Below are 26,556 nucleotides of genomic sequence, written 5' to 3' on the forward strand. Positions count from 1 at the left end.
TACAGATTCAACGCCATCCCAATCAGAATCCCAAGAACATTCTTCACAGAAATTGAACAAACAATCCTAAAATTCATATGGGGGAACAAAAGACCGCGAATTGCTAAAGCAATCCTGAGCAAGAAAAACAAAGCCGGCGGAATCACAATCCCCGATTTCAAAACATACTACAAAGCTACAGTGATCAAAACAGCATGGTACTGGTACAAAAACAGGTCCACAGATCAATGGAACAGAATTGAAAGCCCAGAGATAAAACCACACATCTATGGACAGCTAATCTTCGACAAAGGAGCAGAGGGCCTACAATGGAGAAAAGAAAGTCTCTTCAACAAATGGTGCTGGGAAAACTGGACAGCCACATGCAAAAGATTGAAAATTGACCATTCTTTTTCACCACACACCAAAATAAACTCAAAATGGATCAAAGACCTAAAGATTAGGCCTGAGACAATAAGTCTTTTGGAAGAGAATATAGGCAGTACACTCTTTGACATCAGTTTCAAAAGAATCTTTTCGGACACTGTAACTCCTCAGTTGAGGGAAACAATAGAAAGAATAAACAAATGGGACTTCATCAGACTAAAGAGCTTCTTCAAGGCAAGGGAAAACAGGATTGAAACAAAAAAACAGCTCACTAATTGGGAAAAAATATTCACAAGCCACTTATCCGACAAAGGGTTAATCTCCATAATATACAAAGAACTCACACGGCTTAACAACAAAAAAACAAACAACCCGATCAAAAAATGGGCAGAGGACATGAACAGACATTTCTCAAAAGAAGATATGAATATGGCCAATAGACACATGAAAAGATGTTCATCATCGCTAATCATCAGGGAAATGCAAATCAAAACTACACTAAGATATCACCTTACCCCCGTTAGATTGGCAAAAACATCCAAAACCAAGAACGACAAATGTTGGAGAGGTTGTGGAGAAAGAGGAACCCTCATACACTGTTGGTGGGAATGCAAACTGGTACAGCCACTATGGAAAACAGTATGGAGATTTCTCAAAAAGTTAAAAATAGAAATACCCTATGACCCAGCCATCCCATTACTGGGTATCTATCCTAAGAACCTGATATCAGATATCTCAAGAGTCCGTTGCACCCCTATGTTCATCGCAGCATTATTTACAATAGCCAAGACGTGGAACCAGCCTACATGCCCAGAAACTGATGATTGGATAAAGAAGATGTGGTATATATACACAATGGAATACTACTCAGCCAAAAAAAAAGACGAAATTGGCCCATTCACAACAACGTGGATGGACCTCGAGGGCATTATGTTAAGCGAAATAAGTCAGTCAGAGAAAGACGAACTCTATATGACTCCACTCATAGGTGGAAATTAGTATATTGAGAAGGAGATCTGATCGGTGGTTACCAGGGAAAAGGGGGGGTGGGGGGAGGGTACGGAGGGGGAAGTGGTGTACCCACAACATGACTAACAAAAATGTACAACTGAAATCTCACAAGGTTGTAATCTATCATAACATTAAAAAAAAAACAAAAAAAACAAGTGATCAGTAAAACCATAACTTCTATTAAAAAGGCAGCAGTACCAAATCAAAGTCCTGTTCTCTGAAGGTGAAACGTTAAGTCAACCAACCAGTTGTTTAATTAGCACAACGTCAAGCGAAAATGGTTGACAAATTCCTTCTCCAAATCAGCTTCATTAATTTTCTGGCTCTGCTCATGAATGAACAAAGTCAGGATGAATTTCACAGGTCCAAGTTTACACCAAAAACTCGACTTAAGGAAACTCAGGTAAAAAAGTTATTATCTTCCTGCTTTAGAAAGCAACACTTTAAGAAGCATCTCAATGCAAAAAGTCAACTATAAGAACTCAGGAATAAAGCAGTCAGATTAAAAGGACGTCATCAAAGAACCAGTCCGGGGCCTCAAGTCAAAGCAAAAACAAATTTAATGGACCAAAAAGTCAGAACATCAAGAAAAAAGATGAATTATTAACCATATCTTCAAGTCCAAAAGAGAAGTGAATTTTACCATTCAATCACGTAAACCGCTGAAGTGGTTTCTAAAGTCTGTGTCTCCTGACAAGATCACAGGTGCCCTGGTTTTGATCATACGTCAATCAACACCTAAATGTTACTGACCCATTTCCACATATACGACAAGGTTTTCATGGTACAGACAGAAATCTCTTACTTGAAATTTAACCATTTTTAAAGTAATTCACACTCTGTATCTGATTCACCATGAAACTTGCTTGGCAACTACAAAGGTGTTTAGGCTACTAATGGTACCTGGCTCTTCTGGAATGAAAAAGATGGACAAATACACATGCTTAAATTATTTACTTCATTTTAACTCCCAGGCAGAAAGGAACAGAAGCAGTCACAAAGATTGTGTCTGGAAATGACCCAAACGCTCTGCTTTGCCAACTTGATACTGCTTTCATCTTTGAATTTTCACCTTTGAAGACCTGGCCTTCTGTCTCCAGCAAGTCCTTCTACATTAATCCTAAGTCTGGAGCAAAAGCCCCAGAGAGCACGGGCAGCAAAGACGGCTGAAGAGTGTGCCTGGATCATGACAACAGCAAGCCATTCCCAGGACACCTGGAGAGCAGCATTTGGTTGCCAACCCTGTGCATCTCTCAGACATTTTGGAGGGGAGGAAAGAAAAGGAACTGAAATCTTTTGCAAATAACATCTTCTACTCTTAGCCCTGACCTCACATAAATCCATTTTCATCTTTGAATGGAGGAAGAGAAAAAGACACAGAAGAAGACTGAACAGAAAAAGAGACGATAACGCAGAGAAGCGTAATACAGAACATTGGCGCAAGGTTCCAAAGTCAGAGTGACCTGGGTGTGAAACCTGGCTCTGCAGCTGAACGAGTTTAGATCTTTGTGTTGTATCTCGGCCAGTCTGCTCAAGCATCATGAATCTCTGGTTTTCTCATCTGCAAAATGGGGTTAATAATACCCTCCTGGGTAGTAGTGAGGAATAAAAAAAGGTAAGTCTGTAAAGCACTTAGCATGCTGCCCGCCACAGAGGAGGTGGTCCTTCGAACATCACTGAAGACAGAAGAGGGGAGGGGAGACAGGAGCCTTTCAGAGGAACAGTCTCAAGGCTTCAAAGAACAGTCTAAACTCACTCAGAACAAACGCCTCCTTCTCCTTATAATCAATCTGAAAATGCTTCTTGATCACCTACTGTATAATTAGCACTGTGCTTCATTCAGAAACAACGTGCCCTCGCCCTCCTCCTCACTCTCGAGGTGCAGCTCTGGAGACAGAAATCACACATGTGAAATACGTTAAAAAAATAACCTACGTGGTACTAAATCATTAAGTATGCCACATGTGGTGATGCAAGGGCTGCAGCAATTTGCAGAAGGGGCCCAGCGAGGGCTGACTTGCGGGGGAAAGTTTCAGTGGAGGTGGGGAAGGTGGTCGAGACATGAATGGACGTTTAGAAGAGAGGGCATGTCAGGTGAAGAGAAGAAAATAAGCCCCAGCTCAAGTTTTGCCCCGGAAACACCAGCACATGAGCAGGGAGTTGTGGAGTGACAGAGCCTGCATTAGAGACAGGACAGGCAAAAAGCAGTAAGCGTAGGGACCATTTGAAGCAAAAATGGACAGGACTTTGGAATTTAATAAGGAAAATAAAAGACCAAGGTCTGCCTAACCCTAACCCTAACCCTAACCCTAACCCTAACCCTCTCTTTTGAATTTCTCGTTCCCTTCGGAGGCCTAGAGTGTTCCTTCCCACCTTCCTGGTATTTCTCAGGAGGAAGCAAAGTCATAGTCTTCTAATGGCCTTGACAGAGGCTGGCATCACCTTTCTCGATAACCAGGCTGCACAGGGCAGGGTTTACGGATGCAGCTCAGCTCAGGCCACATCCCAGCACGGCCCCTCACTAGGTGTGCGACCTCAGCAAGCAAACTACCTTTCCAGGCCTCAGTTTCCTTATCTGTAAAAGAGGGAGTAATTATGATACCCCTCTCACAGATTGTTGACAGGATCAGTGAATCAATAAATTTAATAAATTCCTTGATCAAGAAGTACTTAGAACAGTGCCTGGCACATAGGAACAAATCTACACAAGTGAGCTATTGTCATTATTACTGTTATATCCATTACCTTTCGTCTTTAGCTGGAATAGAGCCATAGAAAGCTCAGAGTCATCTCACACAAGACCAAGGAGGAGGTATCCAGGGCTAACCCATCTTTGAACTGCAAGTTTTTCCAAAATTACCGCCAACAGGGATACTCCCAATGCAAGACCCAGACAATCCATGTCACACAGGAGTTGAGCCCATACCTGGCTTGGTGAATGGCCTCCATCCACTCTTTACCGTCTTGCTCCTCCTCACAGCGCAGCTCCAGTGGTTTCTGACCTTCGTGGCCAAAAAGAACAGTAAAGTAATACTGGAGAGAAAAACAAACAAACAAAGCTTAGTTTTACTTTTTTAAGCATGATAACACAATATTTCTCTACAAAGGGTATATGTTTACAAAATGCATCAGCATTATACAAATCATATTCATATTTCAAAATGTAATACCACTCCCAGTCCAGTTGGCAATGACTTTGCACCCAGAAGATACCAGAGGGTACATGTTAACACCCCTCAATAAGAGTCATCCCACAACATCTCATCAGATACAAAAAAGGTATTTGATAAAATTCTACACAAACATATGATTAAAATTCCTTGCAAACTAGAAAGTGAAATTTACGAACCTGAGAAAGGATATCTATGAAAAATTTACTACAAACATTTTACCTAATGGTGAACAAGCAACTCCCCTAAAATAAAAAATAAGAAAAAGATGGCAATTATCATCACTTCTGTTTACCAATTCTGTCTGGAGGGCAACATAGAAAGATAAAGTAAAAAAGGCACAAGAAATGGAGAAGGAAAAAGTAATTTTTCAGAGACTACATAATTGTCTATATTAAAAATTTGTGGGGCCGACCCTTTGGCCAAGTGGTTAAGTTCACACACTCTGCATCGGCGGCCCAGGGTTTCACCAGTTCGGATCCTGGGCGTGGACATGGCACCGCTCATCAGGCCACGCTGAGGTGGCGTCTCACACAGCACAGCCAGAGGCAGTCACAACTAGAATACACAACTATGTACTGGAGGGCTTTGGGGAGAAAAAGAAGGAAAAAAAGACGTAACCTTGACAACAGTTGTCAGCTCAGGTGCCAATCTTTAAAAAAAAAGAATTATCAAAAAAAATTTGTTGAAAACTTATTAGAATAAGAACATGCAACAAAATTGTTGGATATAAAATCAATACACAAAAATTTATTTTACTTTGGTACAGTATCAACAAACAGAAAACTTGATTTTGAAAACAGCATTTGCAGTAGCAAAGAAATATAAATAATTTAAGAATAAACCTAAGAAAATGTTTATCACCTCTAAAAAGCAAATTAATGTATAATTTCAGGGTATTCCAACAGAAATACCAAGAGGGTTTTTTTTTTTTTTTTGGTGGAATTTGACAAACTGAATCTAAAATCTGAGTCAAGGACGGGAGAAGCTTTCACCTTAAACAGTCCGCCTGAGGCTGGACATATTAATTACCGAACTGAGACCGTCTGGGAAGGAAACGTGATGGGAGAACATACTATTATATGAGGATGGTCAGAAAATACATCGGGCCTGCCCAAGACTTCACCCTGGGGCAGGAAAAGATCCAGCCCCACGAGCCGCTCCGCCAGGGGAACCGAAGACTAACGCAGAGGTCCTTCCGTTGTCCCGCCTTCCCACCCCACCCCAGGCTTCTAGGCATCAGCGTGACAGTTACACACTCAAACTTAAAACTAAAAACCTTCAGGACAATAATCCTGGAGATTAGACTTTTCAGCACAATTTTACCAAAAAAGGAAAACAAATGGCCAAGAGACTTCTCAGGTTACCCGCGCATAAATCATCAGCCAATGGAGGGCTCCGGGTCATGCCTGTGAGATAATCCACCGCGCTTCCCCGCGGACAGGCCTGAGCCCCATAAATGACAAGCTGTCGTGAGTTCTTAAACCTCCTGTCCAGCCGGAGGACTAAATGCTATGAACATGGGGGAAATAACCTGATGAAAAGGTCACAAGAATGGGAAGAATTGAGTTTAGCCTGTATTCAATAAAGCTCCATTTAAATTTGAGAGGAAAAGAGTCGAAACTCAATAAAATAGCAAATCAGTGGCTTAAAGGGCAATCCTCTAAGTGATGGCATTTCAGTAACTGCTGGCTGCCACCCAAGCCCAGACGCCTGGTCCAGGGAGAGGAAACATTTAACGAACCGGCTCAATCTATCGCAAGTCTGCAACCGGCACCTCAACAGCAGCTGCTGCTAGGGAACCCAATTAAAAGCCACCTTTAAAAGACAGAAAGGCAATTATATTAGCAGAGCACATTCAAAGGTTAGACCATGTCTCAGGCATAACAATGATGGAAAGAGTTTTGAGAAGTACATGTTACGTTTCCAGGAGTTTGCTTAATAAATTCAGCTGAACCACAAAAAATTAAACACTGCCTCTGCATGTACCTGCAGATTATTTGTTTTTAGCCACTCATCAAAGCTTTCTTTGTATCTTCTGGCCTCATTCTGATATGGACTCAGTGCACAATGGATCTCTGTCTCAGACCTGGGGCTTGAGGGGTCCCCTTGGGGATCAAAAGTAGCAGCAGAGACCCTAGATTACTCTGTGACCTCTCACCGGCTCCACTGTGGGAACCAGAAGGAATAGTCCCAAAGTACTGGGTCATCATGAAGTGCAAAAAATAACTGAAACGCTGATGATCTTGTTTATCTCTTTAAATTCAACAACTACAATGACAGTGAGTTTCTCTTCCTTCTCTCCCTGGATACTCTTAGCCATTCCCAAACTATTTCTCCAGGCAGATTCTCTCCCAGGCGCCAGCCCCATATCTGTCGCATTAGACAGCATTTCAATCATGTCCAAAATGGAACCCGCTCCTTACATTCCCTCCCGCTCTCCCACCCACTAATGCTCCTCCTCCTACCCCTTGCCCTCACAACTCTTCCCTCTCCTCCTGTCTTTTCTCTGCCAAGTGCATCTTTAACCAAGAGTTGTCCAAACTAGGAACCCAAAGTCACCCTCAACTGCTCCCTCCCATCAGGTCCACATTTGGTTTCACCAGTGCTCCCTCCTAGGACTCTCTTCTGGCTTTTATAATCTCTCACCTAGATGACCATAAGAGCTTTATCACGGGGTGACAGAGGCAACAGCTTTGAAATACCTTCCAATGGAAGTCCTTTTATCTTATATCTGGTCTCTCTCCCTCCTTGTATCGTTATTACAGCCCAAAGTGGGAGGTTAACGGCCCCTTCAGTAGGAGGACAGGATGACCTAGAGAAGTCTCAGTGAACTGGGAACACAGGGATAAGTGTAGAGAGGAAAAGTGGCAAAAGTAGAAAGAGAAAGCAGAAGGCAGCAGAGACACATATGGAACAGCTTCTCCCAACTTGGGGCTAAAATCTCAGAGAAGGGTGAGTTGTTAAAAGGGTTGATGACAAAGCCAAAAGCCAAGGAGCTTCTGTACCACTTTCTCTTTGGGGATCTAGAGGATGTCATCTCAAAGAATGTTCTCTTGCCCCACCCTCTACCCTCATGACAACATGGGGTGGTGACTCCATGGATGGTGACCATATCACGTAAATCAGTAAAATGAGTGTCACAGCAGTTAGGAAAGAAAGGGCCTAGGTTTCAGTTTGGCTATCCAGAGCCTCCCTGGCTTCTCAGTGGTGTGGATGCTCCCTCCCAAGTGTACTGTGGACGACTGTGGGGGGAAGGGCACTCTCAGACCTCAGGGCGGGCTATGCAGCTCCACGAGAGCCAAGGTGGAACCACATAAGCGAAATAGATAGGCTGTGACTGACCTGAGAGAAAATGGACCACAAATTACAGCAGCCACACACTTCAGCAAGAGATGCCAACAGATGCCCACAGATGCCCAAGGCAGAGCGAGGACAACACCAGAACCCAGTGGGTACTGGCAAGGACCCCCTAACCTCTGATATGTGCACACACACACACAAAACACTATCTCAAGAACGTGTGAGCCCCCACTCACTAAGACATCATCTCAGTGAAGCGCAGAGGGAAGAACAAATTACCGAAAGAGGACTTTCACATTATTGGAGCAGACTGAGTTTGCAACTCTCCACTAAATGCAGCTTCTTTTTTCTCCACTTATTAGTGTGGAGGGGGTGTTAAGGAGAAAGGTCAAATTTAGAAAAATATTTTCTTTGCACATCTAAGTGTAGTGAGGGTAAATCTGAGTCATTGCCTCCAGTCTTAGCCAACTCCCTCCAACCCAAAAATGTGGCCAGAGTCCTCTTTCTAAAAGATGAATCTGAGCTTTCATATCTGCTTACAAACACTTGTTGCTATTCTCAACCTCTGAGAGCAAATCTTATGCAGCTGAAAACACCCTTCACAAACTGGCTCCATTCTCCATTTTTAATCTTGTTTCTGCCTGTTTTCCTCCAGTGCACGACATGCTCCAGCCACATCAACCTACCACTCCCCCAAGAAGACAAGCTCTTTCCTCAGCCTCAAGCTACTCACAGCTACTCTGTGGAGTCGTCAGACCCGGGTGTAAATCCTGACTCGTCCAAGTAGTAAATCAAGTTATGAGACCTTGGGCAAGTCACATAACCGTTCTGAGACTGAGTTTCCTCCTGGGCAGAACGCGGACAATGATATAGACCTTATATGAATGAACTGTGGACACACAGTGCCTGGCATCCAGTGGCGCTTAACAAGGGTTGATTCTCTTCTCTCTCAGTGTCTCTCTTCAACTTGACATTCTTCCTCATCCCAAGCCCCTTCTCCACCTACAAATTCTCACTGAACTCTCATGACTCATGTCACTGAAATGTCAATTCCTCTAAGGCACCTTCTGGTAAAAAGGAGTCTCTCTTTCTGGGTTTCAGTAACCCCACGCACACTCTAGTCACATCGCTTTAGAGTTGTCCATGCATGTGTCCCTTCCCTGCCAGCCTTGTCTTTTTGTACCCGTGATCCTTGCACTGTGCCAGGATCACATAAAGCCCTTAATAATGTTTGGTGAATAAACAATTATCAATAAAGAAACATGAGGTGTAATTAACCTAATAAATTTCCTTCAAACAGCTACACATTAATTTTATGACTATATATTCATATCCAGGTAGGCATCCAGAGAAAGGATAAAAAAGACCCCTTAAGCTACCATACATGTATTTTTTTCATAAGATGGGAAAACCAGAACATTACGATGATCTCACAAACTCCTAGAAGAGCAGTAAGGACAAATACCATAGGTCAGCAGACTCACCAAAGATTCTCACCTCTCACCTACAATGACCATACGATGCCAGAAACACAACATAATGAACAGATTTAGGAAATTTAAATATTCAGGGTCTTACTGGTATCTTTGCAGCTTTATATGAATTTTAATTTTTCAGTTTTCTGGTTTTTATTATAATGATTTTGCCGCTATTTAAGCTGTGTGTTTTTGCAGAGAGAATAAATATAACCCAATAGGAGAAGACAAGCTCACTTAAAACTCTGGTCTTTATGCTTCTGCAAGTTAGAAACAAATATATAGCTAACAGGAGAAGATAGACTGAAAATCCAGTCCGGTGGGCATTCCTTCCCCTTCTTCTCTGACATTGAAATGTTACTCGCAAGTGACTTCTCTGCCCACTGCATCTGGTCACGATTGCGCCAGCTGGTGGGGCATTAACTGAAGAAGAAAAGTCAGCCTTGTTGACTGTTTTTATAGAGTGGATCATTTCTCCACCACAGGTCTATCTCACGGGCACTTTTAGCTCCAGAGAAGATTTTGTGTAAATTAAAGGAGACTGATTTTCCAACTACTTTATAGACGCCATCTTTTCATATCACGGGTATTTGTAGAAGCTCATTCTTTACTGTTAAAACATGTCAAATCACCCAGCTACTTCTCCAGGTCTTCTTAGAAGCAAAGATGTAAGATGCTGAAGGCTTTTCCCCTTCCCTATTGGTTCAGTTCCTTTTCAACTCTGAGATTCAGAGGCTTTGCCACGGGCATATTAGCTTCAGTACAAGCTGACTTCACAGATTCATACCAGCATCTGAGCAAGCAGTGGGGTTCAGCAGAAGGAGCCCCAGGCAAGAAAGCAGGACATGAGGATTCACGTCCTGCCTTGGTGACACAGTGTGAACTCCGGCAAATTCCTCTTGTGCTCAGCTTGTTTTTAGGCCAAGTAAAGATAAGGCCACCTCTCCTACTAACTCCAAGGTGAAGATCAAATGCAATAATACACACCAAAGTGCCTTGTAAGTATGAAGCGCATCTTGTCATCACTCTGGTGGTGGAATTGCCAGATATCACCTGAGAATCAGTCACCTTGAGTCTGCCTAGGACACAGGACTCATTCCAGCTCTGCAAAACTGGGTAATTCAAGTGTTCTTCCTGCTTTCCTCTCCTGCTTTCCTCGGATAAAAGTGCATGGGAAAAGAAGAAAAGGAGGGATTAAAATTGTGAGCCAGCATACTGGGTACTTGGTGATTAAGAAGAGGTCTTACTGTTTTTGTTGTGATGGTTGGTTGGTTGTTGGTTGTTTTGTTCTTGTGGATATTTTTGTGATTGTTTGATATTCTTGATGGAAAGACTTGTAATTCTCCCAAAGGCTTAGAAAGGAGTTGTATTTTGAAGTTTCAATGACATGTAAGAGTTTTCTGAATGATTTGTCCCAACAGAAGCCAACACATAGACTGTAAATGTGAAACTATGAATAAAGTATTAGCATGTATAAAATCCACACTGTGCTACAATATCAGTGTTTAAGAAATGCCTCAGAATATATTCTTCTATTAAACAAAATTTAATGGATAGAAATTTAACTTAGAATCCAACTCAAAGAATATGAGTTTAACTGCTCCTACAGTAGTTTTCCTACCACCATAGAAACAAGACATTGTATCTGGCTTCCAAATTTCACCAAGAACCGAGTCAAATTAAACTGTGCTCATTGGAGAGTGATAAGGACAAAGGGTCAGAAAACCTGTCATTTTAAGAATGGCTAAAAGAACTTGATCTATCTGGTTGCTCTTCAAATCTTTGAAAGGCTATAATATAAAAATTGGAACAGAGAAACTTCCATTGACCAAGGGATCTGAGCTCCCATAAATCAGAAGGCATATTGAAATTTATAAAAAGGGAAGCATGACGCATGGTGGCTTATGTCATCATCTTCGACTCACAGGAAAAGGCAACGACTCCTCTCCACATTTCATTAATTCTCATACTACTGCCTGTCTTTCTCTTGTATTACCACTCCAGACAGGGACAGATGTTGCTGAAAATAACATCTGACCTATGTGATTGGCTTCACCCCATTCCCAGTCCTCCCGTGCATCTATTATCTTTAGAGAGAGACATCTAACTCCGGTCAGCCTAGAGCCACTGACTGAGTACATGTGAATTCAGTCACCACTGTCACAGTGAGGTGACTACACTTCATCACCATTCCAATGTCCATTCTATCCTGGCCTCTCCTGAACTAATCTGGGACTTCTAAATTCACTGGTTCTAAAGAATGAAACCTCCAAAACCACTCTGTTTCATGTCATCTTCATTACTTTCTCATTTCAGCCATTGGTTTTATTTATTTTCCGTTTCCCAACCATATTCTCATTTGTGCAAAAAGTATGTATTATTAAAATGTATGCTGTTAATACCTGGGGTAGTTAGTACCACTTAGCAGAGAAAAGATTACTTCAACACAGCAATGTGAGCAAGTGTTAGAGCTCCTCTGCTTCTGCAAGTAAATTCTTGAGATGCTCTATCAAAGAGGTGCCATGGTTATACCAAAAAACTGGGCAGGAGAAATATGGATAATGAGATAGACTTAGATTTATCCTGTGTGGCTCCAGAAGGCACAAATAGGAAAAATGGGTTATAGTTAGAGATTTGGAAGACCTTTCTAAAAACGGAATGGGACGCCACAGCCAGTTGACCATCTCTCAGTGGTGTTTAGAAAGGGATTCTTGACATTGGAAAACAGAACCAGATGGCCTCTAATATCTCACACCACCAAAATCCTTTAGTACATGTAACATAATCTAAAATTTTACCATTAAGCTGTGCAACAGACGATGCATATAACAATGGCTAGGCCACTGTTCTGACCATCTCAATTTTTACTGCATGACAATTTACCAAAATGGGAATAAAATAAACTACATATCTAAGTAAAGAAATAATTAGTGCCTTTTAAGAGCGAAAATCTTTTATGACAATGTACCTGATTTATATTGGTAATCATTGGTTACACTTATCAAATTAACAAGGAAGCACTGTTGCATTGATGGTTTTTAATCAGACGTATTGGGTTCATAACATTATAAAAGTGACAGAAAGAATCCTTTGAAACGTTGTTTCATTTTTTACTTTGTAAGTGCTAACTACTCAGCAATAATTATTAGCACTTAAATTCATTGAGCAAACCTCAAATATGGAAGCCCTAATAATAATCATCAAATAATAATGATAAAATTATCATATATATTCAAAACGGCATAGCTCATGAAGCAAAAACTGGATAATACAAAAGGATTAATTAATGTATTTAATATATAAAGAAGTTTTCTAAATCAATAAGAAAAAGTCAAACATCCTAATAGAAATGTGGGGAAAGGAACATAATATTCATGTGCCCACAAACAAAAACAAAATAAATGACACAAACACACATGAAAATATGAAAAACAAATGCATATTAGTACAGTAAGACCATTTTTTCAAATTGCAATTTTTAAAAATAATAAAACCCAGAGTTGGCAAGTGTAATGTACTGATTGAAATAGAAATGGTTACAATCTTTATGGAGATGGTTGGCAATTTGCATCACAGACTTTAAAATATTCCACTATTTATCATTGAAATAATTAGAAATACATTCAAAGATTTATGTCCAAGAATGTTCATAGCATCATTAATAATAATAAAAATGTCCAACAATAAGGGACAAGTTAAATTATGGGATATTTAAACTGGAACACTCTGAGTAATTAAATTAATAATAATGCTCCCTAAGAATATGTTCAGGCTGGCCCCTGAATTGCGCATGCACAGGAAAAACTCCAAAGAGCCCAGTGCAAAGCAACAGCTGGAAGACGGAAAACACTGATCAAAGATTTCAGCTACTACCCGGCACAGGAAGACAGAGTTTGGAATTGAGTCAGCCAAGTAAACTGCCCGCTAGAATAAAAATGAACACTCTTCAAAGGAAAACAACAGAATCTAGAGTTTAAAATGTATCATCCAATATGTCCAGTATACATCAAAAAATTACAGTTGTGTAAAAAAAAAAATAACAGGAAAATGTGATGATCACGAGAAAATATGACACAGATGTTGGGATTAGCGGACAGGACCTCAAAGCAGCTATTAGAAATGTGCACAAAGGCAAAGGAAAAGACAGTCATAACAACACAGTCATAACACAGATGGGGAATTCCAGCAGAGACATGGAACTACAAAAGAGGACCAAATGGAATTTTAGAACTAAAGAGCATAACATCTGAAATGAAAAAATCAAATGGATGAACATAACTGCAGATTAGAGACAGCTGTTTCAAACGTAAGAATAAATGTAGTAAACCTGCCACAAAGAAGCAGTGGATCGCCTTAAAGAATGGTACCCTATGAAAGCTCATTGTTAAGCTGTGCTGTCAGTTTGGACATTTAGCAGTGACAGCAGCTAGATCAGTCTTAGTAAGAAATCTATACTATTGGGCCAAGGTGTAGCCTCCATCTCTAACACAGTGGTCATTTTATTCATAAGCTCATTGTGTCAGCACTGGGGTGACCAATGACAGGCATTAGCTGACATAAAGTGCCAGGTCAGTTTGTTGATTTGGTTGTTTAGTGCCAAGTAAACTGCCTGCTAGAACAAGAAATGAACATTCTTCAGAGGAAAATAACAGAATCCAGAGTCCTTAAAATTCTCTGGTGGATGCTTCAGAGATGATCACATTGTGGACCCAAATGTCTACCCACACGCTTCTACTCACACTTTGTTGTCCCCAAACCTCTAATCCTTTTCCTTCCAGGCCCTTGATGCCACTCAGGCCATCCACCACTGCCCATAGGTCTATATATTTTTGAACCTCAGACCACTTCTCTTTTCACACAAAATGGATGACCAGATACCTCACCTGATGGTCCACCCACTGGGACAACCTCCCCTTGTCACAGTCTTTCAAGACTGTGAACTGACTCATCCATAACTCATGCTTGGGCTTTCTCCTTCTCCTTCATCTAGTAGCACAGGATCCCCCAAACAGCCATAGGCATTGGCTGAGAAAGGGGTGCTGGTGTAACAGGAGTGAATGCCGTGGAAGTAAAGAGGAAAAATTTTGTGTCAGAGTTGTCCCAGCTCAGGCTGAAATGGTGGGACCTTTATATAACCTTCAGCCACTGAATGTGGCTGCCTCAGGAAGGACACAACGTTGGACAAGGCAGCTCTCTGCAGCTGTGGTAGACTCCGAAGGAGCTGAGAGCTAGAGGCTGTCTGCTGACAGCACTCACCACAGCTGGGCAGCAACCACTTCTTTTAAGGGTGATCTGGTTGATGCACCTCCATGCAGGTGTCCATCAACAGGTGAATAGATAAACAACATATGCTATATTAATACAATGGAAAACTATTTAGCAAGAAAAAAATAATTACTTATACTTAAATGAACATGGATGAATCTCTCCCATAAGTTATTAACAATTACACAGGAAAAAATAATAACATTATAGTGGAGAACTCTGGCAGACACCACCAGAGCCAAGTGAACAAGGTAAAGAAAAATTATGAGTTCATACACATAGAAACAGGGAGAGAGAGAGAGACAAGGTAAATGGGGCAAAAGGTTCACAGCTAGTGAATCTGGGTAAAGGACATACAAAGTTTTTTAAAAGTTAGGTTGCTAGAAGGCAAATTCCCAGTCATATCTCCAGTCCATATCTGTGGACCTGCTGTAAAATTTCAGACCACCTGTAACACTGTACCACTTTCGTATACATGACATGGAAAGAGGTCAGTATTATGTCAGTAAGGCGAAAAAGCAAAATTTAGAGCAATAGGGGAAATGCAACTAACCCATTAATCTAAAACAAAAATAAATATATGGAACATCTACTTATATACAGTGTGTATGCTTGTAAATAGATAAAGAAATATATGGAAAATACATACTAAATAAAGAAAATGTACAAGCAAACCCCATCATGGAGTAATTCTAATTCCTAGAAAAACACTCGCGTGCTCAGAGAACACATGCAAAGATGCGCATTGCAATATTGTTTTAATAGAAAGAAAAAAGGCAACAACCTAAATGTCTACCAACAAAAAAACAGCTAACTACACTATAGCACACCATGAATAAGTAGTTTAAGAGAATGAGTTCTATATGCACCAACATGAAGAGGGCAGGCAAGGAAAGCAAGCTGGAGAATAAACACAGAATTGGTAACATTTATGAGAAAGGATAATTAAAATAAGTGGAAGAAACATACCAAAATGTTAACGGTAGTTACCCCTGAGTAATTATTATCTTCTTATGCATACATTTCATGCATTTTTCAAATTAGCCACAAAGAGTATATCCATTTTAAAGATATATAAATATAAATACGTAGTCCTACGCATGATAAAGATGCAAAGAACACTCAGGGCCTATTAGACATCTTCCTCCTTTAAAACAAATATGCTGAAGCATAGCAATATGAAAAAGAGAGCTATTTGGTATGCACTTATTTATAAGTAGAAAAATATATAATGACTTGCTGGAATCCTTTATGTAAATAAGCGGACCTGAAGCACATCTGGTGGACGTGCTTGGCTATTAAATACCATAGGAGCAGGATTAGGAAGGGAGCTTAAAATGTTGCCTGGATGTGAATCATAAATGATGGTTTTGCTGGGCCTCTTTCCCTAAAAAGACTTTTAAAATTAAAGATACATTTTCACCTCATTTGCTGATAGCTGAAAGCTTATAGCTGTCAGACATTTAGAAGAAAATGACAGTCTCAAATTTCCAACGATCAGAATGGCTAAGAATACCAAACTTCAGTGCTGGGAAGAAAACTGACATACGTGCCTGTACATCAGCAGAGCCTTATATTTTTGCTGCCTCTCCAAAAATCCTCAAAAAGCTAAACCTCCCTCAAATTCTCCAAAGCAGTGTCTTTAATTTAGTTTATGCTGCACTCTTATTTCTCTCTGAGGAAAACAAAACAACTCAGTCTGTGCCTTATGCATTTGACTTTTTTTTCATTGTAAAAATACAAGCCAAATATCATGGCTTTTGTCTACCGACCATGTACATTATTTACACCTTATGAAAAAGTTTATTTCTTTCCTGACCATGAAAATAACACACATATACCATATAAATATAAAAAATATAGAAAAGCAAAATTAGAGGGGAAATTTTATCCATAATCCCAACATCACCCAAAGACAACCATTGTTCAATTTTGATGTATTTCAACCCAGTCTATTTTCTAAAACCATTTTAACATAATTGAGCTCATGCTGCATATGCAATGTTATCCCAGTGTTTTTCAAGTCACACGATAACCTAAGCATTGTTCCATGTTACTTAAAATGTGGTAAACATTCATAAAGCCTGTATAATGTTGCATAGAGAGGCTATAACTACAGTTTACTTAAATGTAGTTGCCTGTTTCTGAAACATTGAGAAGGTTTTCAATTATTCCTCCTAACACCTTGGTACATAAAACTTGATATCTGAATTTTGAGTTAGTCCATTGGTTGAGATTCTCACGAGTGGGCAAAAGATATGAATAGCTTGGGTTTTTTTAATTGTTTTTAGATTTTCTTTAGGGATCTTTGCTCCACATCTTTGCCAAAGTTGATGTGAGGCTGAATCTGACAAGCACGATAATTAGCTACTGAATGACATTCACACCACAATTTCAGCAACCAAGCGGCTCCATATGTGAAACCATAACTGGAAATTATAAGCAGTTGAATAGCTTATACTTTCTAGGACTTTCACTCTCAGGGGAGCTTCTTTCACCTGCATAGCACATGATGATGTTTATGCCTACACGTCCGAGCGTGATAATAATAACCAACATCTATTCAGTGCCTAACGTACGCCAGTACTAAGATGCCTCCTGCATTTGCTCATTAATTCTCACAACGACCCCTTGATTATTCCCATTTTACAGATAAGGAAATAGGCTTATAGAGGCGTGATGATCATCCGCAATGCCCCAGGGCATATGCCCTAAGCTGTAGGCCCTGCAGCAGTAACGGACTCACACTCGTCCACCCACAGTCCATTCGCTATTCTCTGTCATGAAAGCTTTGTATGTGGCAAAGCTGACCAGGTCATATGAGTCCAAAACCCAGGACTCTGACACGGAAGTCCACTCTGCTGAGACAACCCACCACAAAAGGATGGACCACATCAGAAGGAAGAAATAGTTGGGCTCGAATCTGGATAGACAATAAGTATGTCCAGAAAATAAACTTCCAAAAATTTTCAAGTCTACACAGTTATATTCTGCCCTTGAATTTTACAATTCTCCCATCTGCTGCCCTAACCATTTCTATCCTCATTTCTAATCTTTACATCAACAGCCTAAGAGACAGGAGGTGCTACAAAAATGAAAGGAAGGAGGGAGGGAAAAAGAGAAAGGAGAGGAAAAAAATGCATTAAATATTTGTCAACCACTTTATTTGAAAAAGTGTCATGCTGGTATATATATAATATATATATGTATATATATCACATTCTGGTCTTAAGGACATTACAACTTAGCTAAAGAGCTAAATCAGGTACTCGTTAAACAATTAAATAACAATCTAAGATTAAATAACAGTGCAAGATGTGTCAAAGCGCTAAAATAAGCTCTATGAAAATCACAACCATCATTGTTCATTTTTTCAGGTTATTATGTATTGAGAGAGTTGGTCCTGTATATCAGACGATGAATCCTGATTTTTGCCTATTAGAAAATTTTTCCTGTAGATGACGACAATAAATGCTATAGGAGTTCATTGTACAAACAGATCAAAATACATGTGAGTCTCTCCCCAAGGCTAAGTCCCAGAGGACTAGAGCGTCCAGAGAAGAAGGACAGTCCAGAATACAGAAAGAGTAAGAGTGAACAGACTGGCAAGGACGAGGCAGAGGTCTCCTCTGGATGGTAGTGGGGAATTTCGGGGCTTTTAGACCCTCTCCATTACTGCCATTGCCAAGGGATGTGGACATTTCTGTTGCTCTTCTCACTCACATCTCCAATGCCTATTCCACCCCAAATGAGGAGCCCCATCTGATCTGCTGCTGGGCATTTCACATCCAATGGGTCGGTTTCCCTTGTGGATGGGGCCACTGCTTTGAAGAACAACATGCGGACGCCCTTCTCTCTCAGCTGCACCTGCAATTAGGTGAGCAAGGCTAGCAGTCATCATGGAGAGGCAGCTGATCCTAATGGTTGACACTGTTGCTCCTAATGCCAGCCTCCTTGGGTTCAGGTCCCATCAATGTCCCTTACGAACTTACATATCCGTGGGTAGGTTGCTTAATTTCTCTGTGCTTCAGTTTTCTCTTCTAAAAATGTGGGTAACTGTCAGATCTACCTCACAGAGTTACTGTGAGGATTACACGAGTTCTCAAAGTAAAGGGCTTATGTACATGGAGCTATTCTCACTAACAGATGGGTTTGCCTTGCTCTTCATTTGCAGGGCCTGGGTACACAGGTTCAAAGACTCAGACTTAGGGAACCAGGAGGCTGCTTTTTCAACGTCAAGCTCAGGCCACATTGTCCCACACACAGTCGAGGGGTGAAGTGTGCCCAGATTAACAAATTGGCCTTTGTTTCTCATTTGATTGAATATTCCTCTACACATGGTCCATTGGTGAGAACCCTAGAGGAGAAAAGGGACCCAACTCCCAACAGAAGGGCTGTAAGCTTGCCTCAATTCATTTATCAGATTTCAAAGAGTTGCAGAAATTATTAGAAAATAAAATTTATTCTACAGGCAATAGTGCTTTATTATATTTTCTTGAGCTGGAACCATGAGATAATGAAAGCTGTGTTTTATAAGGATGAACCTGGCAGCTACACACAACCTTCTGCAGGAAATATCTGCATTCTTTCAAACCAGGGTTTTGAAAGGTTAAAAAACAAAACAAACACTTTTTTTCACATTTTCCAGTCAGATTTTTAAGGATTCTGCATACAGCACTGAATTTCATCAAAGCAAGAACTGTAACTTTGATCTCTTTAATCCCAGTGCCTGACACGTAGTGGGTCCTGCATAATGTTGACTGAGTAAATACAAAACAATATTCACCATAACCAAAAGGACCACTGTGGGAAAGTTGGGTTTTGACGGCACGAGTTAAAACAAAAAACTTGAAAAAAATGTGAGGGAGTGTATGCCCAGCTAATTCGAACCACAATAGGAAGGGATGGCGTCCAGGAAACCAACACCAGGAAACCGACCCTGGAGCTCTCGGAAGCCCGAAAGAGTCAACACAAATTCTCAAATTGCTGAGCTTGAAAACCAGCAAGCAGGCAAAAGGAAACAAGTTCAACCTTCCTTCCAACACAGAAAAGAATCCTGGGAGCGTGTTTTCTGGGAAGACTTGGTCTATTTGAAACCACAATTAGAAACTTTCTGAACAGATTACATTGTGAACAGAATAAGCACATGATTTTGATGGCATCTAAATCAGTCAAAACACAAGAAGAGGAAATGGATGAGCAGCTCCGTGGTATGAAACTACTGATTTTAACCCATTTACAGCCTTGTTTCTGTCTACGGTGTTCAAATCCTTCTACTGACTTCTCCAGCTGGAGCACACATTTGGAAATACCTTTACAGTTTCAAAACTGTTGTGGCTTTCACAAAGCCATTTCCATCAAAACACTTTCCACTTTCAAAGGTCCTTCAATCACAGTCAGAAGCATCAAAGCGAAATCAAGGCAAGTCTGAAGGGTAATCAAAACAGGGTCCCAACAGAAAACTGTCACCTGAGTATGATTACAATTCAATGAACAACAAGCTAAAGTGCAAAAAGCTGACACGAAAGACACCAAAATGTTAAAGTAGATGTCTTTGGGTAATACAAATTTGAGTAATTTTGGTTCCAGATTTATCCAATTTTTTAAAGGGGCATTTACTTATTTTTATTGAAAAACATACAAACATTTAACTAACTAAGTAGATATTAAAGTACAAGTCATTTTCAAACTAGGAAACAAAAAACAGCATCTAGGGACTCCAGTGGGGTGTGGTTTGTTACTTAGACCTCATTGGAAATATTTTCCTTCATATCTCGAAAGCTTTTTATTACCACTGAGGAAAAATTTTTAACTTGGAAGGGACGTTAAAGATTGTCTGAGAAAAACTACCTCACTCTACAGCTGAGGAAACAGTGAATTTCCTAACACATGGCCAGGCAGGGGCAGACCTGGAACTCTGAACCACAATTCCCGCCTCCTGATCAACGCTTTCTCCAACACTGAGCCTACATCACCAAGAAAAGTGCCCCTTCCATTTTCCACATAGAAGGAAAAAAGTACTGCAAAATATAATGTCTCTCCACTCCTGGGCACGTACCCAAGAGAAATGAAAACATAATGTTCACACAGAGACTTGTATATGAATGTTCACAGCAGTATTATTTATAATAGTCAAAAAGTAGAAACAACTCAAATATCTATCAATTGATGAATGAATAAACAATATAGTATATCCATAAGAAGGAATGTTATTCAGTCATTAAAAAGGAATGAAGTACTGAAACATGTACACACATGCATGAGTGAGCCTTGAAAACATTATGCTAAGTGAAAGAAGCCAGTCACAAAGGACTACCTATTACATGATTCCATTTATATAAAATGTCCAGAATAGGCAAATCCATAGAGACAGAAAGTAGATTCGTGGTTGCCTAGGGCTGGGGCAGGTTGGGGGCTTAGGTGATGCTAGCTAAGGGATGAGAGATTTCTTTTTTGAGGTAATGAAAATGTTCTAAAATTCACTGTGGTGATGAGCGCAGCTGAAAACAAATACTAAAAACTATCAGCATGCGCTGCACTTCTGTTCCAAGTAAAGAACAACACTGATGATGTCACGGTGAAGAGAAAACCATCATCTACATAGATGATGGTTTCAATCAGGCAATTTGTTGGCTGCACCGCAACTGGTTATGCTACCCAGGCTCTGGGTCTCCTGCCTCCATTTGTTAAGATGGTATATGCTCCAGCATCATTTCAGCTGATGAAATGACCAGTTTCAATAGGTGTGTATACCATCTTGTGGAACAAGCAGGATTAGCCACGAGAGCCAGCTTCTTGAAAGAACAGTACATTATTAAGGTGTAAGAAATCAATCTGCTTCAAATGGTTTGACCAAGTAATTAGGTGCCTGGTGGTCCTCACCCTCAAGCCAGTTGTAGAATGTTGCTATTGGACGTGCAGCCTCACAGCCTCACACCACACCCAAAACAGCCTCCTGGCGAGCCCCACTTCTCCCCCACAGAGAACCCACAAATTCACCGGTAAATAAATACCACTCTGTGATCAGTAGGCAGATCACAGCCTGGAACAAAAGGGCAGGCAGTGAAACGTGCCACACCCTATCGCAGCTCAAATCAAACCCTGGTGCACCCCAAATGCAGTGACTGAGCATTATTTTTCCTCCCCTGTTAAATGACAGGAAACTGTTCATTGTGCTCCGAGTTCAGCAGCAGGTGAGAGCTTTGTTCTAGCCAGAGGCCTCAGACCATTCCAGGGAATCTCAGATGCTCCTAGGCTCTGACCAGGGCTGCCTGCCAACACGGACACGCAGGCAAGGACCCAAGTCAGCTCCCAGTTCTCACTTCACCAGCAGCTCTGGGGCACAGACCCTGCTCTCAGGAGGGCTTTATAAACAGGAGGGTGGGGACATGAGCCACAGACTGGCACCCTTGTTAGCACCACTGATGCAAAGTCAGAGGGTCGCCTCTCCAGGCAAAGCTCCCTCGTTGCTATCTCCAGGACTCTCGTCAAAGACCTAAGACAACAGCAAACCTCTCAGAAGGCTCAGCTTGCCACAGTCTGGGGAGGAAATACAGGCTTCTTTTTCCTAAAATAATTCAGAAAAAGGAGACATTCTGCTCTTTCGGTCTATAGTTCAGCCTCAGCAATGACCCTGTGTTACAGAGATTTCTATTCGGATGGCTGAATCAAAATAAATTGTTTTTATACAATTTTATTTGTCAATTATACCTCAATAAAACTGAAAATATTTGTTTTTATAAATGAAACATAAAATCCAAACCAACTTACTTTATTTAAAAAAAAAAGCTGACTCTCTGTGATACATATAAAAAAAAAGATTGAGATAGCTACTCTCCTCTGGCAAGTAGTCAATTACTTTGACCAAATTCATGTCCACTGGCCAAAGGAGTTCAAGGGACTCTCATTGACAGTTTCCACCTGGTTTGAAAACATCCAAAAAGCATTTTTTCCATAAGCAACCCAATGACCAAAGTCAGTTCTGGTTTTCTGCTTACCAAATCTGTCATCATAAAAGTAACAGAATGCCGATAACTTATTGCTGGGAAATGATAAATATTCCATTATCAAATATTATCAAATATTCCATTTCACTCTGTTAAGTGAGTTAACATCTTGCAACATCCCGGAAAATGATGGTTTAGTTACAAAATTTCCAGATCCACCAATGTATACTCTTATTCACATGATCTTGATATTCCACAATTACTAATACATTTTAAAATCTATATTGTTACTAACTAAAGGAATAGTAAGATTTTTTTCTTTTTTACTTCTTCCAAAGATGCAAATTTATCCAGTAGTAATCACAGGCCCTTCATTTTAATATCATATAATCTCTCATTTATAATGGCAAAATTGCATCTTCTGAGCCACAGAAAATACTAAGAATGGATAGGTCACCACAAGCCAGATGCTCCTTAACTATCCCTCAGTTATAGCTTTTCTTCATCATCAATCATTTAAAACAGGTAGCAAACGAACGGCATTTCAATCACCATCTAGATATTTTAATAAATGCTTTGATCAAAACATAACACTAAATCCAGTATCCAGAACACAAATGTAGGAAAGAAAAGCAAGTAAATAATTAGAGGTATTGCAGGGAAAAAAGCAAGCCCTGAAAATGAAGTTGACAAATTAGATAACTACTCCCTCTATAAATGGGAATGGATGCTCAATGCTAAGATATGCCACCTTTACTTTCTCCAGTGAAGCAAAACTAGGAGAAAGAAAAGCTGGTTGATGATCCTTTCAAAAAGAGACTTCCCACTGAATCTATGCAGTAGTTTGCCAACTGGACTACTGATGCAAAGTCATTTGCTAAAAACTACAGTAGTAACCAAATTATCTAATTCTACAGACAGATGTCTCCTCAGTAGATAAACTGATCAGTTGAACCCATTTCCAAGTGAACTGTATGGACAGCTTCCTTCCACTCCCTAGAGGCCACCAATTCTGTCACCGTTCAAGAGGACACAGAAGACAAAGCTCTTGTTCAAACCAGCAGATGAGCGGAAGCCTCGGTTTCCCTTCCATGAAACACAGATTTCTGGGTGTCTACCATATGGCCAAAACCATGCTGGACGCTATCTATCAAGATGAGAAACTCTTCCTCTTAGCCCTCAAGGACGTTACAACCCTACAGCAAAACAGAGGCAAGAAAACAAGTAATAAATACGAGTCAGGGTAAAACCAGGTGTCATCAGGAAGTCCTCGAAAGTGGAGAACAGTACTTGTGTATGTCTATGAGAAAGTCATGTAGGCATCAGACATCTACATCAGACCCTTTAATTGCCCAGGAGTAGCATCTGTGCTCAAAAAGGAGGGAATCCTTGACTCTCAGGGTACCAAGGAGCATCTTCATTGTTCCAAAAGAAAAGTAACGAGGTCTGAGGGTGCTACAGACTAAATGTTTGTGTTCCCCCAAAATTCCTATTGTTAAATCCTAACCCCCAATGAGAAGGTATTAGGAGGTGGGGCTTTGGGGAGGTGATTAGATCATAGGGCTGAGCTCCCCGTGAAAAGGATTAGCGCTCTTTTACAAGCGATCTCAGAGAGATCTCTTGCTCCTCCCACCATGTGAAGACAGTGAGAAGACGGCCATCTAGGAACCAGGAAACAGGCTCTCACCAGACACCTAATCTTCCAGGGCCCGATCTTGGACCTCTCAGCCTCCAGAAGAGTGAGAAATAATTTCTGCTGTTTATAAGCCACCCAGTCTCTGGTATTTTGTTACAGACTAAGTCAGAGGGTCCTAAAATGCCAGCGAAAACTGAGACATTTGTGTGTAAAAAGAATAAAACACACCAAGACTGCAGGGACACATTTGGCAGGGATACCAAATGGTGCACCTGAGGGCTGTGGGCTCCTGCAGTGAATCCAAACTTAGACAGCAAAGCAGCCCAACAAAGGCACGTAACTCACCACCCGAACCCGTCAGAGTATCTCATCCTTCGTTAAAATTATCCTAGAGAAGACCCACGTAATAAAGACTAGCTTCACCTGTAAATCTAACAGAAAAGACTTCTGCTGGAAGGCTATTGTCTGGATGACAGTTGTATTTCCCAGGAGACATACTAACAACAACAGAGAAAGGAAAAAAGCCTGTTGGATCACAAATATCATGTCCACCACTTTAGAACAATGCTTCTTAGCTAAGGGGCATGAATTCCCGAGTCTGGTACATGCCCAATCTATTTAAATGGTAAATGAGAAAAAGTATAACATAACTGTGCTAGCACTCACTGGTGTATAACTCAGCCGTGCAACAATTCACCACCCTCACAGCTCACCAGTTCTCATTTTTGAGGCCCCTAGCTCCAGAGTTATGGAGGCTAGGTATGGCAGCTGATGTCCAGCTATGCATGCTGTCCTGGCTTCGTCTGTGGTCTTCTTGTCGTCTGCTCCGATGATACAGTGTCAGGGCTGCAGCTGTGTTTGAATTCAGCTGGCTAACAACACTACTGGTTGTAGTATGTACACTGCATACCTTGTTGAAGAAATCCAATTGAACAAAGCCTTCTTTGTTGAGTAATTAGCATGCAGAGCTGCATAGAATACAACCAAGACAACGCACCCTATGAAACTGCCGTCAACACCCGTCCTACACCATCAGAGCTGTCTGCACAGAGAAAGAAATCTAATCACAGTATACCCCTGCATGCCGCAATAAAACCTACTTTCAGCTTTTGTCTTTCAAAAATCAACCTATATATAAAGCACAGGTGACTATTTAAATTTCAGAATGCACAGTTTCAATCACACAAATTTCACAGTAAAGGTGTTGGGGGAGGAAGGGTAGAAAGTAGAGAATCAAGAGGTACTGTTGAAAGTTGATGAAACAAGGAATAGAAATTTACAAATAGTATTAAAAGTTATCAAATAGGAATTTGGTAACCACTGTGGGGAGGTTAACTCAGGCCTTATTTGCCCAACATGTGAGCACCTTCCCCCGGGCCTTTCAGCTTCTGGAAGAAACAGCTCAGCAAACATAATGTCTTCTTGTTCTGGTCATTCAAAACTCTCCTTCAGCACCAGTTCTGATGCTATGTTCCTACTGTCATCTTCCTATTTTAAAGATGCAGCTGTTTGATCAAAGCCTTGACAAATTTAAAGGAAATACTTGCTGATTTTCTTCTAGGCTTTGGATCTCAGTTTTGTATGAGGTACAGAAATTGCTGCATTTTGTGATAAAACAAATGAGTTTCCTGGTATGAACTATGAAGCTGTTGCTGTTTCAGTGAATTCCCACTTTATCCATCTTGACTGGATAAATACACCAAGAAAGAAAAATGGTTGTTTGGGCCTCATTAAGATCATACTTTTTTGTTGTGATGAGATTTATCTAAACAAATTTCTCAAGACTGTGGTTGCTGTATGAAGGGTCTGCTCTTGTATTAAGAAGTCTTTTCAAAACCATGTTAAGTGAAGCCATCAAGCCTTTGAGAGTCAACACTATCCTTCAGCACAGAAAGGACCCTCTGCTTGGTGAAGACCTTCTAGTTTGCAGAGTCCACGGAGAAGTCGGATCTGCAAACTGGACACCAGGTGGTGAAGTCAGATCAGACAGGCTCCCAAGAAGCCTCCGAGAAGGTAAACTATCAAACCATCCTGTCTGCACCTGCAGCTCCTCATCCTAGAGGAAAACCGCAATCAGAAGCCACTTCTAACATCTCAAAGATGATTGTTTACGTAAGTCCAGAGGAAGTATGGTTGTGTTCATAAACATGACTCTGAAAGTTTTTTTTAACTTGGCTAAGAATGTTTTAACTCGATTAACTGTCAATACTATAAGGAGTCTTTAGTTGTAAAATCTTCATCGCTAGCTAATTTTTGTGATGTGCCTCAAGGTTTAAAGTTCATGTTCTCACTGGAAAGAGGAAATTTCCTTCTTGTTCCGCTTTACTGAACCTGTGCAAAGCAAAGAAGCAAAACAAATGCTTACAGATTTTTTCAAGTCTCCT

At 40.7% G+C, this 26,556-nt stretch overlaps 1 protein-coding gene across 8 annotated transcripts in view; it reads right to left on the reverse strand.

Moving 5' to 3' along the window:
- Positions 1-26,556, reverse strand: part of RASGRF2 (Ras protein specific guanine nucleotide releasing factor 2) — a 222,075-nt gene that overhangs the window by 162,763 nt on the left and 32,756 nt on the right. For all 8 annotated transcript variants that reach the window (XM_070517863.1, XM_044777914.2, XM_070517862.1 and 5 more), the window contains exon 2: positions 4,304-4,410. In XM_070517863.1, the coding sequence (XP_070373964.1) occupies positions 4,304-4,410 (107 nt within the window). The remainder of the gene's footprint in view (positions 1-4,303; positions 4,411-26,556) is intronic.

Source organism: Equus asinus, chromosome 9 (assembly GCF_041296235.1).
Source record: "Equus asinus isolate D_3611 breed Donkey chromosome 9, EquAss-T2T_v2, whole genome shotgun sequence".
Classification (NCBI taxonomy): Eukaryota; Metazoa; Chordata; class Mammalia; order Perissodactyla; family Equidae; genus Equus; species Equus asinus.